Source organism: Dipodomys ordii, unplaced genomic scaffold, assembly GCF_000151885.1.
Source record: "Dipodomys ordii isolate 6190 unplaced genomic scaffold, Dord_2.0 Scaffold285, whole genome shotgun sequence".
Lineage (NCBI taxonomy): Eukaryota > Metazoa > Chordata > Mammalia > Rodentia > Heteromyidae > Dipodomys > Dipodomys ordii.
In genome coordinates this window covers 364,286-383,611 of record NW_012267501.1, presented here as the reverse complement: position 1 = coordinate 383,611, position 19,326 = coordinate 364,286, and the positions used below count along the sequence as shown (strand labels likewise).

The window sequence follows — 19,326 nt, the reverse complement described above, 5'->3', positions numbered from 1 at the left end:
AGATAAATGCTGGGAAGCACATTAAAAGGTGCTTGACATCAATAGTCATTAGGAACATGCTGATCAAAATCATAATAAGACACTATTTCACACCCACAATGGTGACTAGGATCAAAATGACAGACAACAGCCACCATTAGCGAGGATGTGGGGGAAGAGAGCTCTCCCACACTGCTGATGGGAATGTAAAGTAGTGTGGCTATTTTGGAAAATGGTTTAGCAGCTCCTCAAAAAATTAAACATGGAATACCATATGACCAGCAACTCAGCTCCTCAGTATATACCCAAGGGAACTAAAAACACATGTTCACACGGAAAACTTGTATACACTGATGCTCTCAGAAGTACTATGGTCAGAAAGTGTAAACAATCCAAATGTCCGTCAACTCATGAGTACACAAACAAAATATGGAAGATTTTGAAAACAGAATATTATTTGGCAATAAAAAGGAATGAACAACAGATGCAAGCTACAATGTAGATGAACACTGGAAGCAGTACATTAAGTAAAAGGAGTAGGTACAAAGGCTATCTATTGTATGAGTCCACTTATATGATTGCCCATGATAGGCAGGTCCACAGAGATAGAAAACATATGAATAGTTCTTAGCATAGTAAAGATGTCAATTCTTCCCAGAATGATAAATGACTCCTATCAAAATCATAGCAAGATCTGTAAATCTAAGTAAGAATATTCTGATATTCGGAAAAGAAAAGGAATTAGAATAGCTAAAGTACTTTTGTAAAGAAAAAGTGAGAAGAATTATTATTACTATTATTATTATTATTTGCATAGGCAAAAAGTTCATGAGATTCTATCTCAACCCCTAGCTAGGTACAGTGGTACATTTCCACTATCCCACCTATGTGGGAGACTGAAATAAAGAAGACCATGGTTCCAAGAAAATCCAGGAAAAAAAGTTTACAAGATCTCCTCTCAACAGAAAAAAGGCCAGGCATGGTAATATGCACCTGTCATCCTGGATACAGCAGGAAGCATAAATAGGAGGATTTCAGTGCAGGCCAGCCAGGACAAAAAGAAAGATCCTACCTCAAAAACCAGACCACAAAGGAGAAATGGGTCAGGTAGTAGCATAGCAAACATGAAGCACTAAGTTAAAGGGAAAAAAGAAAGAAAAAAGTTATTACAGAAAAATATAATTGAGACATAGGGTAGGGAATTAGTTTTTAAAATTAATAATAGAATCATGATCCCTAAAAGGAAGTACTGAAAAAAATGAAAACTTTGGTTCTTGAAAAGATCCTCTTAGAGAAGATGACTTATCTCTTTTATTCAAGTATTTATTGAGATACTTGCACACTACATATCTCAGTAATTAGCTAATAGCAAATAAATATAAGAAACTGTCAAAATTTAACAGTAAAAAGGTAAACAATTCAATTACAATAGGCAAATACATGAATAGTCATTTCTCCAATGAAGGCAGAACAGAAAACAAATCACATATGAAGATGTTCATGAGCTGCCATGAGGGAAGTTTAAAACTTCAGTGATCTATCACTATACCTCTATCTGAATGGCTAAAAATAATAACAACAACAACAACAAAAAAGATGATAGCCCCAAATTCACAAAGGATGCAAAGAAATGGTAAATGCCATCCATTGCTGATGGCAATGTAAAATAGTACAGCCACTGTGGAAAATAATCGGGCAGTTTCTTTAAAACAACAACAACAACAACAACTATAATACCAAACTGCCATTTGATCCAGGGCACACAAAGATAGTTACATTAATTTTTATATCACTTCTATTTGTAATAGCCCAAAATGGAAATAAGATAATATCATTCAACAGGTAAATGGGTAACAGTTGAAGGATCTGGAATTCCCTAATACAGGGAACACTAGCCAGTAATACAAAGAAACAAACTAGTGATATGCTGTAGGTTCCACCTGCAGAAGCAAAACAAACACACAAACCAATCTCAAAGGATATACACTGTATGATTCCTTATACACACAATTTGTGAAAGACAGAGATAGAAGTGAGAACATAAAAGGTTCTGGAGGTTAGAGAAAGAAAACAGACATGACTAGCAAAAGACAGCATAAGGAATCCTTGTGGTTACCAAAGTGTTCTATACTATGAACTATGTATCAATGTCAATATCACAATTTTGACTGGGGCAGTATAGTTTTATAAGAGGTTGCCACTGTGGGAAACCAGGCAAAGACTACCTAGAATTCCTTTCTTTATTTTTGTAATGTTAGGAATCAAACCCAGGCCCCACACATACTAGGCAAGTATTCCACCATGAAGATATATATCCCAAGCATTTAAAGACTTAAAATTTGTCACTGCAAGGAGGTGTAAAGGTTGCAAATGAAATTCACTTTTATGGTTCCCTTTAAAAATCATATATAGACTTTGGAACTTTAAGTTGAGCTGTGTACTTCCCAGAATCACATCTTTCAAAGGTTGCAATTAAGAGGGATCTGGGTGCAGATGGAGTTGCTGATAGTTGTGGCAGAATAAAGAAAGATGAGGGGAAAGACAGGGCAGAACAGACTAAGAGACAGTACACTGAGCTGCACCTGCTCTCCAGGATTAATTCCTCACCCTGAAAGCAATCCTAGTTTTATCTCCTTTATTGAACTCAACTAAATCACAAAATCTCCTGGCTACAATTTCCTCTTCCTCTAAAACACTGATAATATTTTCATCTGCCCATCAAACAGGATATTTGCAAGGATAAATATCTGTATGGCAGGAAAAGGTTTAAAAGGAAGATATCAAGAAATACTATCTGCAAAAGTGATACATTCAATTTGTCTATGTTATTGATGGAAAACAATGCCTTTGAAGGAGACTGGAAAAACAGAAAGAGAAAATAAAGATTATGATTAAAACAAAGGCAACACTCTCCTTTCCTTTCCTCTGTCTTAAAGCACGGGTGGAAAGTTCAGTACTGAAAAACAGAGAGTCCCTCAATACACCAGCAAAACCATCTTAGCCAGATTGATTTTGCACAGAAGCCTTTAAAAGGCTGAAAAAAAAATAACCAAACAATCCAAACTTCACGAGACTGCAAATCTACTAGGATCTGGACAGCGTCCTTATCACCACAGTGAGAGATGTGAATAGCATGGAAATTGGCTTTCACCTGACTGAAGCACTAATTAAATTTTGTCTGGCACTGTAGTTACTCAGTCAAGTCAGTCTGCATCCACTTGAACTGAAGATCTTTAATTGTAAAAGCCACAATCCACAGTGAACTGAACAAACATGTACTTGTGTAATCTATTACAGTCACTCTGAAGGAATATATTTGAGGTATCCAAAATAAATGACCTGATATTTCTTTAGAATCAGCCCTACACTTAGAGAGTAGGTTTCAATTCTTGGGATTTCATTTCTTTAATTTCTACTATTTCTATATTTTGATTATTTAGGAATAAACTAAATTATGTGAATACAAATTTTTTTTACTGATAATCTGAAAACTTTTTTTTTTGGTCAGTTATGGGGCTTGAACTAGGGGTCTAGATGCTGTCCTTGAGCTCTTTTGTTCAAGGCTAGCACCTACCACTTTAAACCACAGCACCACTTCTGGTTTTCTGGTAGGTAATTGGAGATGAGTCTTACGGACTTTCCTACTTAGGCTGGCTTTGAACTGCGATCCTCAGATCTCAGCCTTCAGAGTAGCTAGGATTATAGGCATGAGTCACCGGCCCCTGGCATGAAAAATGACATCTGAAGATGAATTTGAGCCCTGAGAGATTGGGCAAGATAATAAGAAAACGCTATCTGTGTTTTGTATCAGGCTTGATAGTCTACTCCTTGTCAGTAATTAGCTTTTGGACAATTTTTTAAATCTTCTAACTTTACTCACCAGTGTCCAGTCTTGATTTGACATGCTGATATTTTGGATTCTGTGGTATCCTTTTGGTCAGATACTACAAAATGAGAAAATTCAAAATTAAACAGGTTAATATAAGGTAAGGGTGGCAATCAGGTGAGTATCAGATACTTTAAAAAAATGCAACAAATGCTAAATTATCACAAACTGAAAAGATGAGTGCTAGAGAGCCAGCTGTCCTTTAGATCATGACTCTTCACAATGGCACTTCCTTACAGGAAGACAGTTACCTAGTTTCTGTCAAAATACTTCCTTTTTTTAAAAATCAAAATCTCAGAGCAATATGTGATAAGGAAAAAAACTCTTTAAAAAATGATCTCTCGCTACGAATTTAAAATTGATCTCCCTTCAGTTTTTCCAGTCTACCATTGCAAACCAACATAAAGAAATTTATTAAAACAAAAAAGGATGTTGTCCTATCCCTCTTTTTAATCATGATCTTAATGAGCTTCTAGACCATCTCCTCAGGACACTTCCAGATTTTATCTATAGCTCTCCTAAAAACATGGCAGGCAGGCCCAGATGCTCCAGATGTTGAGCCTGGCAGGCTCACATTGAGCTCTACAGATGTCACTGCTGTGGCATCTGCTCTTGTGGCAGCTGAGGCTCATCTCCAGCTTAGGGCAAGTTGAGTCTCTGAATCCAATCATAAGACAGTAAATTCTTATGGTGAATGTAAAATCCATTAAGGGAGGAAAGGCTATAAGCACAAAGGCATTGTAACATATAGCTTTCTTGCTTTTTTTTTCTGACTTACAAATATAAAAATCACATATGTTAAGTACTGGTAGCTATGGAATACAAGATTAAAACTGGGTACTCCTTTTCCAATTTTATCTTCTGCACACGTTCCCATGTTGAAGTGGCACAGAATGTCCCTCTATAATATATCCAGTTTTTCCAGATGCCTGCCTAGAATACTTTTTCTCAACTTGGACAAAATATTTCTTCTGTAGAATCAGGTACATTTTCTCCCTGGGCTCCCTGTCTATCCTGTTTCTACTAGATCTTTGTTCCTGGTGGAGAATTTTCTTAAAAGGGAGAAATATTGACTTTCTTAGATTTGTATTCAACATGGACCTACTATATGCTAAGTATATTTATTGCTAATTAGTCTATAAATGAAAAACTTGGAATTATACTACAACTATTTGGTTCCTTAGGAGATAGCTCCAAACTTAACCAAAAAGTACAGCACTTGCCTTGGAAAATAGTAATTGCCCTCTTGGGAGGACTGAAAAAAAAATCACTTACATATCAAAATACCTCTTCAAATGATCTATAAAGTATAAAAATAGCCTAGAATTCTTCTATGTTTTATACCTACAGAGTTATCAACTTTTAATTTTGCCAAGGATGGAAAGAAGAAAAAAATACAAAGTCAAACCTCACAATTAACATCTGCTATTTTTTTTTAAAAAAGAATTTTGTCCAGGATGAAGTTTGTATTTTTTTTTACCTACTACATAAGAACATAAACCATCTGCTACGTTTTTGTTTTTGGAGGGGGCAGCGGTGGAGATCAAATTGAGGGCCTCACACATGCTAGGCAAATGTTCTACTATTGGGCTTTACCCTAATCCCACCATCTGCTACCTTAATATCTAAAAGGTAAAACAGGGGGGAAAAAAAAACCTATGTAGAAAGGTCAGTTCTTTATGCTGTTATTAAAACATTGAATTTTAATTCGTTGCCTGAAAATTTCACTTCACACCAGGAAGATAAAACGTTTCTTATGACCACTTAGCACTGGTTCTTCAATTGTGTTTTATGTTTGAAAAAAGATGGAAATGGCACTTCCCATTCTGATCACTAACCTGCTATCTGTAAGAGAAAATGACTACAAAATTAATCTCAATCCTTCTCCAGAGGTTGGAGATGATTCTGAAGTAAGAGAAGGAAAATATACAAAAACTGCAAAGGTAGGGTAAGACAATAGCAGGGTAAAATGAAACGAACAGTAAACTGAATCAAAGAAAAGTGATACTAGATTCAATTATCTGAAGCTGACAGATTTTCTTTTTTTGGCACACTCTGTATTTTTATCATTTCTATACCCTATTTCCTGTTTTCAAGCTTTTGTTTTGGTTTTCCCGCCAGTTCCCTAGCAAAGCCTCTTTTGAAAAATTCCAGGCTAGTCTCTGCTGAACCAAGGGGATTTGTCCTTACCTAAGCCAAAATAGCTAAGAAGTGAGGGTGTCTCTGGGGACCAGGTGTGGTGGCGGCAGAATGATGAGGGGAGAGGGTGTGGACAGCTGCACGCCTGAGCCCTCCCGCCCCCGCTTTTCCCTTACATGGACTAATGAGAAATCCATATGGTGCCGGAGAAAAATGTAGTGTTTCTCTGGCGTGTTCCCATTTCAGTTCAATTTCTTACTCCAGACTTTCTGGGACCAACCACAATGGAAAGCTGTTTGTGTTCCACCGCCAGCAGAGCACCATGGGTTTTATGGAAGGACTACACTTCCTTCTTAAATTCTTGCTGTTGAGGTGATTGCCTCTTGACCTAATGACTGGCTGGCTTGCTTTCAATGACATAAACAGAGGGGACTGGTGGAGAGTAAAGGGACTGGGAAAAGGAGCTGTTCCAAGGAAGATTATTCATTTGTTCAATGAAGATGTATTGAACACCAACCACCACTCAGTTGATGTTTATTACTGAGGACCTACTAGAAGTTGGTTCCTGTGGGAGAAGAGTTAAAAATCACTCCTTACCATCAGTTTTCACTTATCACTAGATATATAGATGGCAGACTGCAAGATAAACATGGACAAGGAAGTAGGGCTGTGGTGGGAACTGAAGATTGGTACCAAATGCACACTGAGTATCAAAAACTGTTTTCTAAAGGTGTCTGATGAGCTCAGTTCTGAAGGCTATTGAAATTTTTGAAAGACAAGAGACATGATTGGGCGATACAGAGTCCGGCAGAGAGAAAAATATAGAAAAAGCCTGGAGACTAGAGAAAGCATAGACAACTTCAAGGAATCTGGCAGTAACTGGTATATGGATATAGCGCTGGTGTAAGGCAGGGTGGCCATGAACGATGCTAGAGAGGCAGACAGGTCACAAAGGGCCTTGTGGCCATGCTAAGACCATTTCCATTTTGTCCTATTGATGAGTGGATCTCAAGCAGGATACAATTTTGCCAACTTTAAGCCTACAAGACATTTGTCAAAGTCTGTAGACATTTGGGGTTATCACAACTGTAGGGTGGAGGCTGCTACTAGCATCTTGTGGGTAGAGACATGGGATTCAGGACAGACCCCTACAACAAAGAAACAGCCTGAATGTGAATAATGCTGAAGTTGAGAAACCCCCATTAAAGGTTTAGGCATGAATGATGACATTATATTTCTGTTTTAGGAAGATTACTCTGGCAGCAATATGATCACATTCAAGAAAGGAGGAAATAAAGCCAGCTAAAAGGCTGTGGCATGAAGAGGATCTGAAGTACTAAGTGGCAAGAGAGAGGAAGAGGAAAAGACAGTTTGCAGAAACCAATGTAAAGTGTGAAATCAATATAATTATCCACAGATGACTGTAAAAGTGGCACCATGCCCCCCCAAAAAAACTGAAAGAGAAAGCATACGAAGAAAAAGTGATGTATATAATTCAGGGCATATCAAGTACAAAACAGGTTGGGTGGTTTATCTAAAATGCAAGTGTCCAGCTGGCTATACGGACCTGGAACTCAAGGGAGAAAGAGCTGGCCTGGGGGGACAAAGAGAGATAATGCTATGGGAATGACCACAATACTCCAGGATATAATGTAGACTGAGATGAAAAGCCTCAACACTGTAGATCAGGTGAAGAAGAAGCACCTGGGTGGAGACTCAGAAGAAGCCTCAAAAAAGTGGGTCAGAAAAATCTGAGAAAAACTGCAGGAAGAAGGCAGCAGTCAACAGGGAACAATGCTGCCATGTCTGAGAACAAGAGGTCAAGAATGGACAGGCAAACAAGAATGCAGGTCAAGTAAGAGAACAGGAAAGTGTATTTGGATTTAGCAAAGCAGGGCATTGTTGATGGCCGGGATGGAAGCAGTTAGAGGAAATGGACAAGGACAGAAGCAAAAAAAACAGCAGGTTGTGTGCAAGAGAAGGGAGGAAGGAAGAAAAGAACAGGATTGTAAGAAGGCTGACCCTCATTGTGGTTTTCCTTTCAGGCAGTTGCTGAGGGACTCTCTATTGTCTGTTTTGTTTGGGAGAGCTGGAAGATAGGAGAAAAGAAGGAAGGGGAAGCAAGGGGAGGGGAAGAGAAGAGAGGGGAAGGAAATACAGGGGACAAGAGAGATATTGAGATTCCTGGAGGGGCAGGGAAACTTTTATTCTGCCAAGGGCCATTTGGGTATTTATAATAATATTCAAGGACTATACAAAATTGTTAATACAGGCAGACAGACTGTAGAAGGGCATGTAAAGCCAACTAGAAGCAGATGTTTTTATCCTATCATGTACCAAATGATTTTATGGGCCTTATATGGCCCATGTGCCAGACATTCCCCAGAGCCCAGATTTTTTTTTTTAGGGAGGGGGGAATTTGGATAAATACTTAAAAATCAAGAAGGTACTCATAATAAGGAAGTTGAGAAAATTCTCATTTGTGCATTATTACAGACTCTGTGAGAACCAGAAATGTCAATAGCCCTTAGAAGACTATATCCTCTAGGGAGGCCCCAGAGATAATGTCCTCCCTATATACCCTTCCTACCAACTATTCAACTTGTACTGACTTCCAAGCTCAACACAAACTTATCTTTTGGGAAACCTCCTCTGAAGTCCCTAACCAGATAAATATCTCTTCCCTGTCTGCATTTTACCACTCCTTGTACCATTAGAACTTCTCACTCCCTGTTCTTGGGACAGGGCTGTGCTCTGTACATCTGTATAACTGTTATGAAGTCTTGTCCCAGATTCAACCATACTACTGCCAAAGAAAGATCTGAAGCCAGGCTCATGTCTGTAAACCCAGCTACTCTGAAGCATTAGTCAGGAGGACTGTGAGTCTGAGGCCAGCCTAAGCAACTCTGCGAAGGCAGAAGAAGAAAGAAGACAAAAAGAAGACCTAAGCAAACTGTACAGCTCATGCTGGTGCCACTGGGGCAGCACAGACATCAACATCAACATAACCCATAAACATTGTATATTGCACCCCCAGTTCTTCATATGGGCTTCACTGATGGATTTTAGGAGGTTCTTGAGACCCATAGAACTACAAGTAAATTTAGATATACATTTTTCTCTGCAATGGGCTTTTGGCTTTCACCACATTTTCAAATCCCTGAAACCTTTTTTCCTTTTTCTTTTTTTATGGGGTCCAGTTGTGGGGCCTGAACTCTGGGCCTGGGCACTGTCCCTCAGCTCTTCAGTTCAAGGCTAGCGTTCTACCACTTGAGCCACAGCGCCACTTCCAGCTTTTTTCTTTTTGCTTATGTGGTGCTGAGGAATTGAACCCAGGGCCTCAAGCATGCAAGGCAAGCGCTCTACCACTGAGCCATCTTCCCAGCCCACATCCCTGAAACCTTAAGAACCACTTGTATACCTGGAAGCTTGTGCAGTAAGACTAAATGGAGAGAGGGCTTCAACTGGAGAAGCCTGAATATGGTCTGAGGGGTCTAGACTACACTTTAGCAGTAGCAAGGACTAAAAATACTGAGCTGTGAGTCACAATCATGATAGCATTGGACACATCACTAATTTGTGTATTGGTAGAGTGCATGGATGGTAGAGAAGGAGAAAGATGGGGAAGTCCAGGATGGGATTTTTTTTTTTGAAGGAAGATCACGAAAGAAAGAAAGAAAGAAAGAGATTGTCTGAAATCATAGATCATTCAAAATGAATGGTTTTTCTGACTTCCCACCTCTTTCAAAATAAGATTCACAAGATTGTATTTCTATTGCAATATGTGATGATAACACACAGTCAAAAGATATTTTTTAATTTACTATATATTTGGTTCAGAATCCCTCTATTTATCTCCTTTACTGCCAAAGAGAAAGTCTATAAATAGAGGGAATGGATGTCAGTTTTAAGGAATCTTATATTTAATAGTAAGTATTTTAAAGGGGCCCTTTTCTTTTCTTCAATGAGTTTTAATTCAGCCCCGTTTCATTAATGGCAAATACGCATTTTACATGCAGAGCCATATTTTTCAAGATGGCCACAAGAAAATGTCCCATCTGTGGCATTTCATTCCTCCCAACAAGGGTACGATGGTATACCTCTCCAGAATCAGGTGGGCCTGGACTTTGACACAAGTGACCCTGTACGACTTCTAAGGCTAGGTGGTTAAAGGCAGTATGGCCTTTACCTGCTTTTCTTGGGATAGTTGCTGCTAGAACTCAGGCATGGCATATGAGAAAGGCCAAGTCACACGGAAAAGGCCATTTGTAGGAGGCAGTTAGCCCCAGCCACAGATGGATGGATTCCATGCAGTTAGCCCCAGCCACAGATGGATAGATTCCATGTGAGAACTACCTTACTGAGCTGAGTTTAGAACCATGAGAGATAATAATCAAATGAAGATTTCTGTGTTTTAAGCCACTAACTGGTAGTGACTTATTACAAATCAGTATGAAATTGGAACACCATCCTACCTTTTTTCTTTAGGAACAACATCAACAATAACAGAAAAAAAATCTACACTGCACATCTATACCTTACTCAGGAATCCAATGCAAGGATTACTGTCCCCGCTACCATACTACGAAAGTTCCTGTCACAGCTTCCCAAAACACTGAAGATCCCCTAATTCACAGAATATAGTAGACACTCGTCAGTCCCTCACTTATTTCCTCTTTCTTCATTGTTTTATGATTCCATTTGCCTGGCTTCAGTGATGTCTGTTTGTTAGAATCTTTTAGATACATGGCTCATTTCTCTGGCAGCCTCTTGATGACTATGTTCCCCCCAGAATTCCATCTTCTCAACCAATAGGTTTTTTGGGGCATACATGGGCTTATGTTCATTTATAGGCTTCTAATTTTCAAATATTAACATTTAACCTTGACTACTCCTCCCAGCTAGCTTTAGACACATATCCACTTGATCATTCAATAAATACTATGTCTCAGGAATGGGCAATACAGATGAGGTTTCTGGTATGTTCTTCTCAGTTTGCCAGAAAACAAACAAGTAAAACAATAAGTACAGATGACTGAACAAACACATCAAATTTTGCCCCTCTCAAAACTTCAATACGACTTCACTAAAAGTGTATATCATCTTGAGAAGTGTAGAGTAAAGATCGTGGTTCAAGGCTAGTATGGACAAAAAGTGAAACTTCTATCTCAATCAATAAGCCAAGTAGGGTACATAAATGGAAGGGTCTCAGTCAGAAGTGAGCCCTGGGCAAATGCAAGACCTTATTTGAAAAATAATTACATCAATAAAGGAGTGTGGCTTGAGTGGCAGAGTGTCTACATAGCAAGCCCCAGGCCCAGATTTCAAACACCAGTATTGTCAAAACAAAAACCTTCACAAATCAACAACTAAGGATTACAAGTCTGAGAGCCTTATCCCTATCAAATAGGATTAATGTCCTTATTAAGAAGAGACACCCTGCACTGTCTCTCCCTTCATGCCTCACTAGAGTTCCCCACCAGAAACAGAGGCAGCAGCTACCTAGGGCCTGGACTTTCAGCCTCCAGTGTTATAAAAAATACCTTTTTTGTTGCTTAGGCCTCCCAGTTTGTGGTATTTTGTTATGATAGTCTAAGCTAACTAATATATCATCTCCAGCACAACAAAAAGGAAAACAAACACTTGATGGAAGCTGAAAAAAACATTTTCAATAACTATCATTCATTGTTTCATCCCTGGGTCTTGGCACCATTAGGAAAAAAACCTGCTTATGAATATTCTTAGTAGCATTATTCATAATAGCCTCAATATAGAGATAACCCAAATGTCCAATAGAAGAATGGATAAATAAAAGACACATATTCATATGTTGATGTTGGAGTATTACTCCACAATAAGAGGAGTAAAGTACTGATACATGATAAAAACAGATGAGCCTGTAATCCTAGCTACTCAGGAGGCTGAGATTTAAAATGGCAGTTTGAAGCCAACCTGGTTATTTCCAAGTAACCAGCAAAAAGCTAGAAGAGGAGACATGGCACAAATGGTAGGGTAACAGTCATGAGCAGAAAGGCAGAGTGAAATTCAGAGGCCTGGAGTTTAAGCTCCAACACCAGCAAACAACAAAAACCAAATAAACAAAAACTCAGATGAGCCTTTAAGACATTATCTAAACTTAAAGAAGGCACAAAATACCCCCCCACACATATATTGCATGACTCCTTTATGAAATGTACCCAAAAAAATTAAATCTAGAGTCAGAGAATAGATTCATGGCTGCCAAGACTGGAGGTTGTAGGGTTTCTTTCTGGGGGTAATGACAACATGCTAAAATTGTAATAATGACTATACAACTCTATGACAATTCTGAAACCATTTAATTGTATGCTTTAAATGGGTGAATTTATGATACATGAATTATGTATCAATAAAGCTGTTACCAATAAAATTCAAAAAGAAAAGAAAAAATTAGATATTTTCCTCTATAAAGACTGTGTTAATAGGATGGAAAGACAAGCTACAGACAAGAAGGAATTTTTGCAAACCACGGATCCAACAAAGACCTAGTATCTCAAATACACAAAGCATTTTCAAAACTCTTGAAAAAAGTATGTTCACTGCATTAGTGTTTATAATAGCAAACAGTCAAAAACAAGCTAGAGGCTGGGAATGTGACTTTGTGGTAGACTTCTTGCCTAGCATGCATGAAGCCCTTGGTTCAATTCCTCAGTACCACATAAACACAAAAAGCCAGAAGTAGCACTGTGGCTTAAGTGGTAGAGTGCTAGACTGGAGCAAAAGCAGCTCAAGGACAGTGTCCAGGCCCTGAGTTCAAGCCCCAGGACTGGCAAAACAAAAACAACAAAACAAAACAAAAAAAAAACACAAGCTAGAACCAGGTACCATTGGTTCACATATATAATACTAGCTATTCAGGAGTGGATCATGTGGTAGAGCACTAACCTTTAGCAAAAAAAGCTCAAGGACAGCATATAGGCCCCGAGTTCAAGCACCAAGACTGGCACACACACACATAAAAAAGCTAGATAACCACCACAAAGAGACAGATAAATTATGGAGTACTCATATGCTGCATTACTACAGTTTAAAAGTTTCAACTAGACATATCTACTGCTGTGGATGGATCTCATGCGTCATTTGAATGTTAAAAGCTAATGGTAATGACATACAGCATGATAGTATTTTTCTAAAATGTTTCAACACACAAGGTAATATCTAAGAGCACTTGCCTTGAACTGAAGAGCTGAGGGACAGTGCCCAAGCCCAGAGTTCAAGCCCCACGACCAACTATATATATATAGAGAGAGAGAAAGAAAGAGAGAGAGAGAGAGAGAGCACTTACTTAGAAATACATACATTAAATATGGGGGTGATAACTATGGTCCAGAGACAAGACTGAGGCTAAAATCCATAAGAACCAAAACTGCCTTGAACTACAAATTATGAATAACTCAATCATATCAATTCATTTGTACAGCTGAAGTCTAATATAGCTAGAAAATAAAAAAAAAAAGCATGTACCTAGTTGCTGGTGGCTCACACCTATAATCCTAGCTATTCAGCAGACTGATCTGAGAATCATAGTTCAAAGCCAGCTCAAGCAGGAAAGTCTGAGACTCTTATCTCCAATTAACCACCAATAAGCCAGAAGCAGAGCTCTGTGCTAGCCTGAGTATACTAACCTGAGTGCTAGCTAGAGTGCTAGCCTTGAGCAAAAATGTCCAAGGATAGTGCTTAGGCCCTGAGTTTGAGCCCCAGGACTGGCACATAGACACAAAGCAAAGAACACAACTGTAATATAACCATACCAAGGACTCAGGTAATAGTCAAAAGAATATAATTTAGCTGAGCTTTATCTCTCTGACATGGAAAAATCTCTTAAGCCATACAAGCAAGTGCAAACAAGTGTAAACAAGCAAGCCAAACACAGATACATAACATTGTTACATTTAACATTTATGTAAGACAAAACTGTTATATAATTTTTTCTCTCTCTACCCATGCATAGACACATGCACATATTTCTCCATGTAATATATAAAGTTTTTTTAAGGTAACTGGAAAAATTACAAATAGTGCTATGGAAAAAAAGTCTGAACTATTCATAAAGTCTACAGTAAAGGTAGACGGAAATCCTCTGCACTCACAGTGTCAATCCCATAGAAATAAAACCAAAGCCCACATGAAAAGTTGTACCTAAGTGTTTTTAATCTATATTTGTAATATCCCAAACTGAAAGCAACCAAAGTGTCCTGTAACAGGGGAATGCACAAATAAACTAGTACATCCATACAACAGAATACCAATCAGCAGTAAGAATCAATGGATTAGCACTACTCTCAACAACTCGGCTGTGTCTCAAGGATATTATTCTGATTAGGAAAAAAGCTATTCTCAAGCTGGGCACTGATGGCTCATGCCTTTAATCCTAGCTACTCAGGATACTGAGATCTGAGGTTCATGGTTTGAATCCAACACAGGCAGGAAAGTCCATGAGACACTTATCTCCACTAAAAACTACCCAAAAAGCCAAAAAGGGAGTTGTAGTTCAAGTGTCGGAACGCTACACTTGAGCACAAAAGCTCACAGACAGTGTCCAGGCCCAAAGTTCAAGCCCCAGGATGAGTTAAAAAAAAAAAGTCGCCAGGTGCCTGTGGCTCACACCTGTAATCCTAGCTACTCAGAAGGCTGAGATCTGAGGATCACCGTTCAAAGCCAGCCCATGCAGGAAACTGTGAGACTCTTGTCTCCAATAAACCACTAGAAAACTGGAAGTGGTGCTGTGGCTCAAGAGGTAGAGTGCTCACCTTGAGCTGAAGAGCGCAGGGACAGCACCCAAGCCCAGAGTTCAAGCCCCACAACCGACAAAAAAAAAAAAGTCATATAATGGATGATTCAATTTATGCAACATTTTTTATATGACAAAATTAGAGAGATGGAGAACACATTTGTGGTTGCCAGAGGTCAGGCTGGTAAGAGGGAAGAAAGTGTGACTAGGTGTGACTAGGAAGGCTAGCCTAAGGAAGGAGATATATGTGATAGTGGAGTAGGTACTATGTGTACAGATCTACAAATATGCAAACCTCTGATCATATGGCCTATATCTGTGATAAAATGGCCTAGAATTATGCACACTTTGTACAAACTTCAATTTTCTAGTTGTCATATTGTACTTTAGATAAAAATATAATCACTGGGAAAAACTGGCTGGACACACAGGATCTCTGTATTATTTTTGCCACCTCTTGCAAATCTATACTTACCTTAAAATAAAGTTTTTAAAAAAAGATATGAGCAAAAACAGCTCTTAAAAATTACAATTATGATGGCAGAAAATTGAAACAATAAATGGATTAGAAAACAAAGCCAAAGACAGCAAAAAGACAATGAAAAATAAAAGGTAATATTGAAGAAAATAAGAGAACAAGTTATATAGATGTATAAATAAGGAGCTTAAAGAACTGGGAATGTAGCTTAAATGGGAAATTGGCACTTGCCTAGTAAGGGCAACGTCCTAAGTTCAAACCCCATTACAACCAAAAACAAACAAAAAACAGTGGATGAAGAAAATGGGAGGAGGAAAATCAACAACTAAGTAACTCCAGAAAATTTTACAGACTAAAGATCCAGTTTCTGGTATCCACTGATTATACCAAGGAATACTTTTGTGAAATATGCTAACAATGAGAATAAAAATATTCTATAAGCTTCCTTGATTCTACCAGTCACAATGCAACAGGAGGGCTTTGGACTTCTCCATAACAACACTGGCTACTACAAAACCACAGAGCGACGGTTCCAAGATGCTGATGATTTACAACCAAAAATTGCACACTGGGCCAAACTTGCAGGCAAAAAATAATGTGAAGGTGGACTAGCATTTTAAGCATATATTTTTAAAAATACTTCTTATGAGCTATTTCCCAAGAAATTATGCTCCACTTAAACATAGACTAAACCAAGCATCTCTCTGTCTAGAACACAATGCATAACCAAACACACAAGGGTATCATTTCTTGTCCTATATTTCTGGCAGTTCTTTATCCTCTTTTGCACATATTCTCAATCTCATTAAATAGTCCAAATAGGAAACATAATCCATCACAGTCATCTCTCAAAGCTAATAATAGTCTTGCTTCACACCCCAAATATTTCTTCTCAAGTCTGTTCCTGGTTCCATGATCTTGGTGTCAAAGTAATCACCTAACTAATCTCCCAATCTCTAACCCCAGCTTTCCCAAATCCATCCACCACAATCTGGCTCCAATTATACCTAAAATGCAAATCTAGAACTGTTCTCTCCTTCACTTAAACTCTTCAAAATTGTCTTGAACTCTAGCAGAGCATGGTGGCACACACATGTAATCCCAACTACTTGGAAGGCAGGAGGATCTGGAGTTTGATACTAGCTGGGAAAAGTCAGTAAGTCATCAAAAAGAGGATAGGGGCTTGGAATATGGCTCAACTGAAGTGGCTAACCAAGTGTCTAGCAAGTGTGAGGTCTTGAGTTCCTAGTACCAAAATAAAACCTTCCTGGGGCTGGGAAGGTGGCTCAGTGGTAGAGCGCTTGCCTTGCATGCATGAGGCCCTGGGTTTGATTCCTCAGCACCATATAAACAAAAAGAAAAAAGCTGGAAGTGGCGCTGTGGCTCAAGTGGTAGAGCGCTAGCCTTAAGCTGAAGAGCTGAGGGACAGCGCCCAGGCCCAGAGTTCAGGCCCCATTACTGGACCCAAAATAAATAAATAACCTTCCTGAATATTTGGGGGGGCGGGTTGAACTCAGGGACTCATGCTAGGGTAGTGCTCTACCACCAAGCCACATCTCTGGCTCTCTTTGGCACAGGTGATTTTTGAGGTTTAGTCACTTTACACCTATCTATCCAACTCTCATAAATCTTTAACATCATTTTACTTAACAATCCAAAATTGTATTTATAAGACACAATGAATTACACATACAAAATGTGGAATGATTAAAACTAATTAAGATTCCATCAACCCACTTTTTATGGTAAAGAATTTGAAATGTACTCGGATGTTCTGGAATATACAAAATATTAACTGGAGCCATCCTGTTGTACAATAGATCTAAGAATTTTAGTTGTCCAAGCACCCAGCACAGTGGATGATGCCTGCAATCCCAACTGCTTGGAAGGTTTAGGTTGTAGGATTGTAGTCCAAGCCCTGTTGTGGGATAGTAGTCCAAATGTGAGACATGACTTGAAAAATAACTAAAACAGTGTTGGATATGTGGTTCAGAGGGTAGAATGCTAGCCCTAAGCACCGGATCCTCTCCAAAAACATTTAGTCGTAACAGAAACTTTGTCCCCTTTGACTGACATCTTCTTATTGCTTCCCTCTGCCATCCCAGCATCACGTGCCTATCATTCGATCCTCTATGTCTATGAACTGGACTTCAAGTGAGATGATGGGAGTGTTTAGGCCTTGCTAATCGATCACGGTGCTTTCCTGCCCAGGCAACCCTCGGTCTTACAACTTTCTCAACAAAGCATCCAACAGGAAATGGGGCAGGTACAGCTGATGATGTTTGGTACAAAAAGCTAAGTTCTCTCGCAACTTTTCTTTCTCAGTTGGGAAGTCTGCAGCGTTCGCACATCTTAGCTCCAGCTCTTCTGAGTTGCTTGTGCACCTGACTAATGCACGGCCTTGCCATGTCCAGGAGCCTTCTCTCACGCTCTGAGTAGGGTCCTAGGTTTCCCTAGCACTACTGTATTCAAACCCTACTTGGAAGTCTCCCTCACTAGGCTGAACTTCCCACAGGGTGGAGGGCTTTGCAGGGGGCTACGGGTGAGGAGATCTGTTAAGAGGTCCCATGGAAAGTCACTAACTCTAGCGTCCCATTTTACCCCCTTTCCAATTCGCTTGGTCTACTTGTTCTTCTCTTCCTGGATCTCCCCACCCTCAAAACTGACAGCTCCCTTTTTCCTTTCCATTGGTGTTCAGAGGTTCCTTTTGGTTTTTGTTTCTCAACTGTCACTGCTCCACTGTGAAGCTCCTTCCCAGCGACAAAACCGGCTTCGGGTCCGTCGCTGAGGAAAGCCGGCCGGCCACCGGCGGAGGCGGGACGCGGAGCTGCCCGGAGCCCCGGCCGGGCCCGACCCGGGCCCTGCCTCGGACCCCTCCCCACGCCGGCCACTTCCCGCCTTCCGGGTGGCGGAAGTTGCTGGCGGCTCGTCCCTGCCCACGTGGCGCCTGTTCCGGTGCGCCCGCTCCCCCTCCACCTCTCGGGTCCGGACCTGGCCCTCACCTCAGGATTCCCAATGTGCCTCCGGACAGACATATTTGCTCCAACCGACCACGCTCGGGTTTCTAGCCTCACGAGTTGCCTCTAACCCTAGCTTCCTAGCCACCACAATCCAGCTCAACCGCCTCCTTATGATCTCTTTTCCGATTGGCCAGTTCTCTCTAGCCAGCCAATGGGGAGCTCGTTTACTGTCTTAGCGCAGGGTTCGAGGAGAACGAGACGCCGGTCAATGGTTACCAAGGGCAATGCGGGACGCCGGCTAGCTCTGCCTTTTGTGCTCCGGGCCTGGGCGGCTGGCTCCAGCCTCAGCGCGGGAAGAGGAGAGGGCGGCGGGGTGGGAGTGGGGGGGCTTGCGCCTGCGCAGAACTCAGGGAAGGGGGGGAAGGGCTGGGAGGACAAATAACCAAGGTAATAGCACAAATACTGCATAGGTAACCCTTCCCCTCCCTCAATCTCCATTTAAGGCCATTCTAGTCAAACACCAGAGCTACCTTTTTCACAATAGAGGATACAATATGGGCCACGGTTGTTCAGCAGCAATGAGAATATATAGTTTCTTATTTTCAGGTTAAGTTATTATGCAAATTATGCAAACTAGCATGTGTAAATACAGTAATTATTGTTGCTTTAAAAGCTTTTAGTCTAGCTAAACCACGGCAGCCTTAATTGCCAAGCACACACACCGTTCAGTGGTTCATCATTCATTTAACAAGTATTTAATAAGCACCTTATGAGAAAAGCTGCAGTGGATTTGTGGAGGATGGAAAGATGACTATAACCCAATCCCGTTGTCATGGAAACCATTGTGACTCCTGCCACCAGCCACCACCTGTTCTCATTCCAGATCTGAAAATTAAATCCTAGCACCTTTACAAAACAATTACACACACAGTTTGACTTGGCTCCTAAATGTCCCACCAAATCCATCAAAATTATATCCTTTTACAGGGAAGGAACAACACAGTAACCCTTTGTCCTTTGCTCTAAGTTGTTTTTCCAGGAATGGAGAAAGGTTACCCTGGGCTGTTCATATGCACTGCCTCTCTTGACTAATAGCATCCATCTGAGTTACTTC

General features: G+C 40.1%; 1 protein-coding gene across 2 annotated transcripts in view; it reads right to left on the bottom strand.

Annotated features, from left to right (window-relative positions):
• The window catches only part of Cep41 (centrosomal protein 41kDa), a 47,086-nt gene extending 28,744 nt beyond the window's left edge, over window positions 1-18,342 (bottom strand). The window contains exons 1-2 of one of the 2 annotated variants that reach the window (XM_013036430.1): window positions 18,255-18,342; window positions 3,860-3,923 (exon numbers count right to left, since the gene is read on the bottom strand). In XM_013036430.1, the coding sequence (XP_012891884.1) occupies window positions 3,860-3,923; window positions 18,255-18,287 (97 nt within the window). In that variant the 5' untranslated portion in view covers window positions 18,288-18,342. The remainder of the gene's footprint in view (window positions 1-3,859; window positions 3,924-18,254) is intronic. The other variant, XM_013036432.1, reaches the window with a different exon arrangement.
• Window positions 18,343-19,326: the final 984 nt, after the last annotated feature.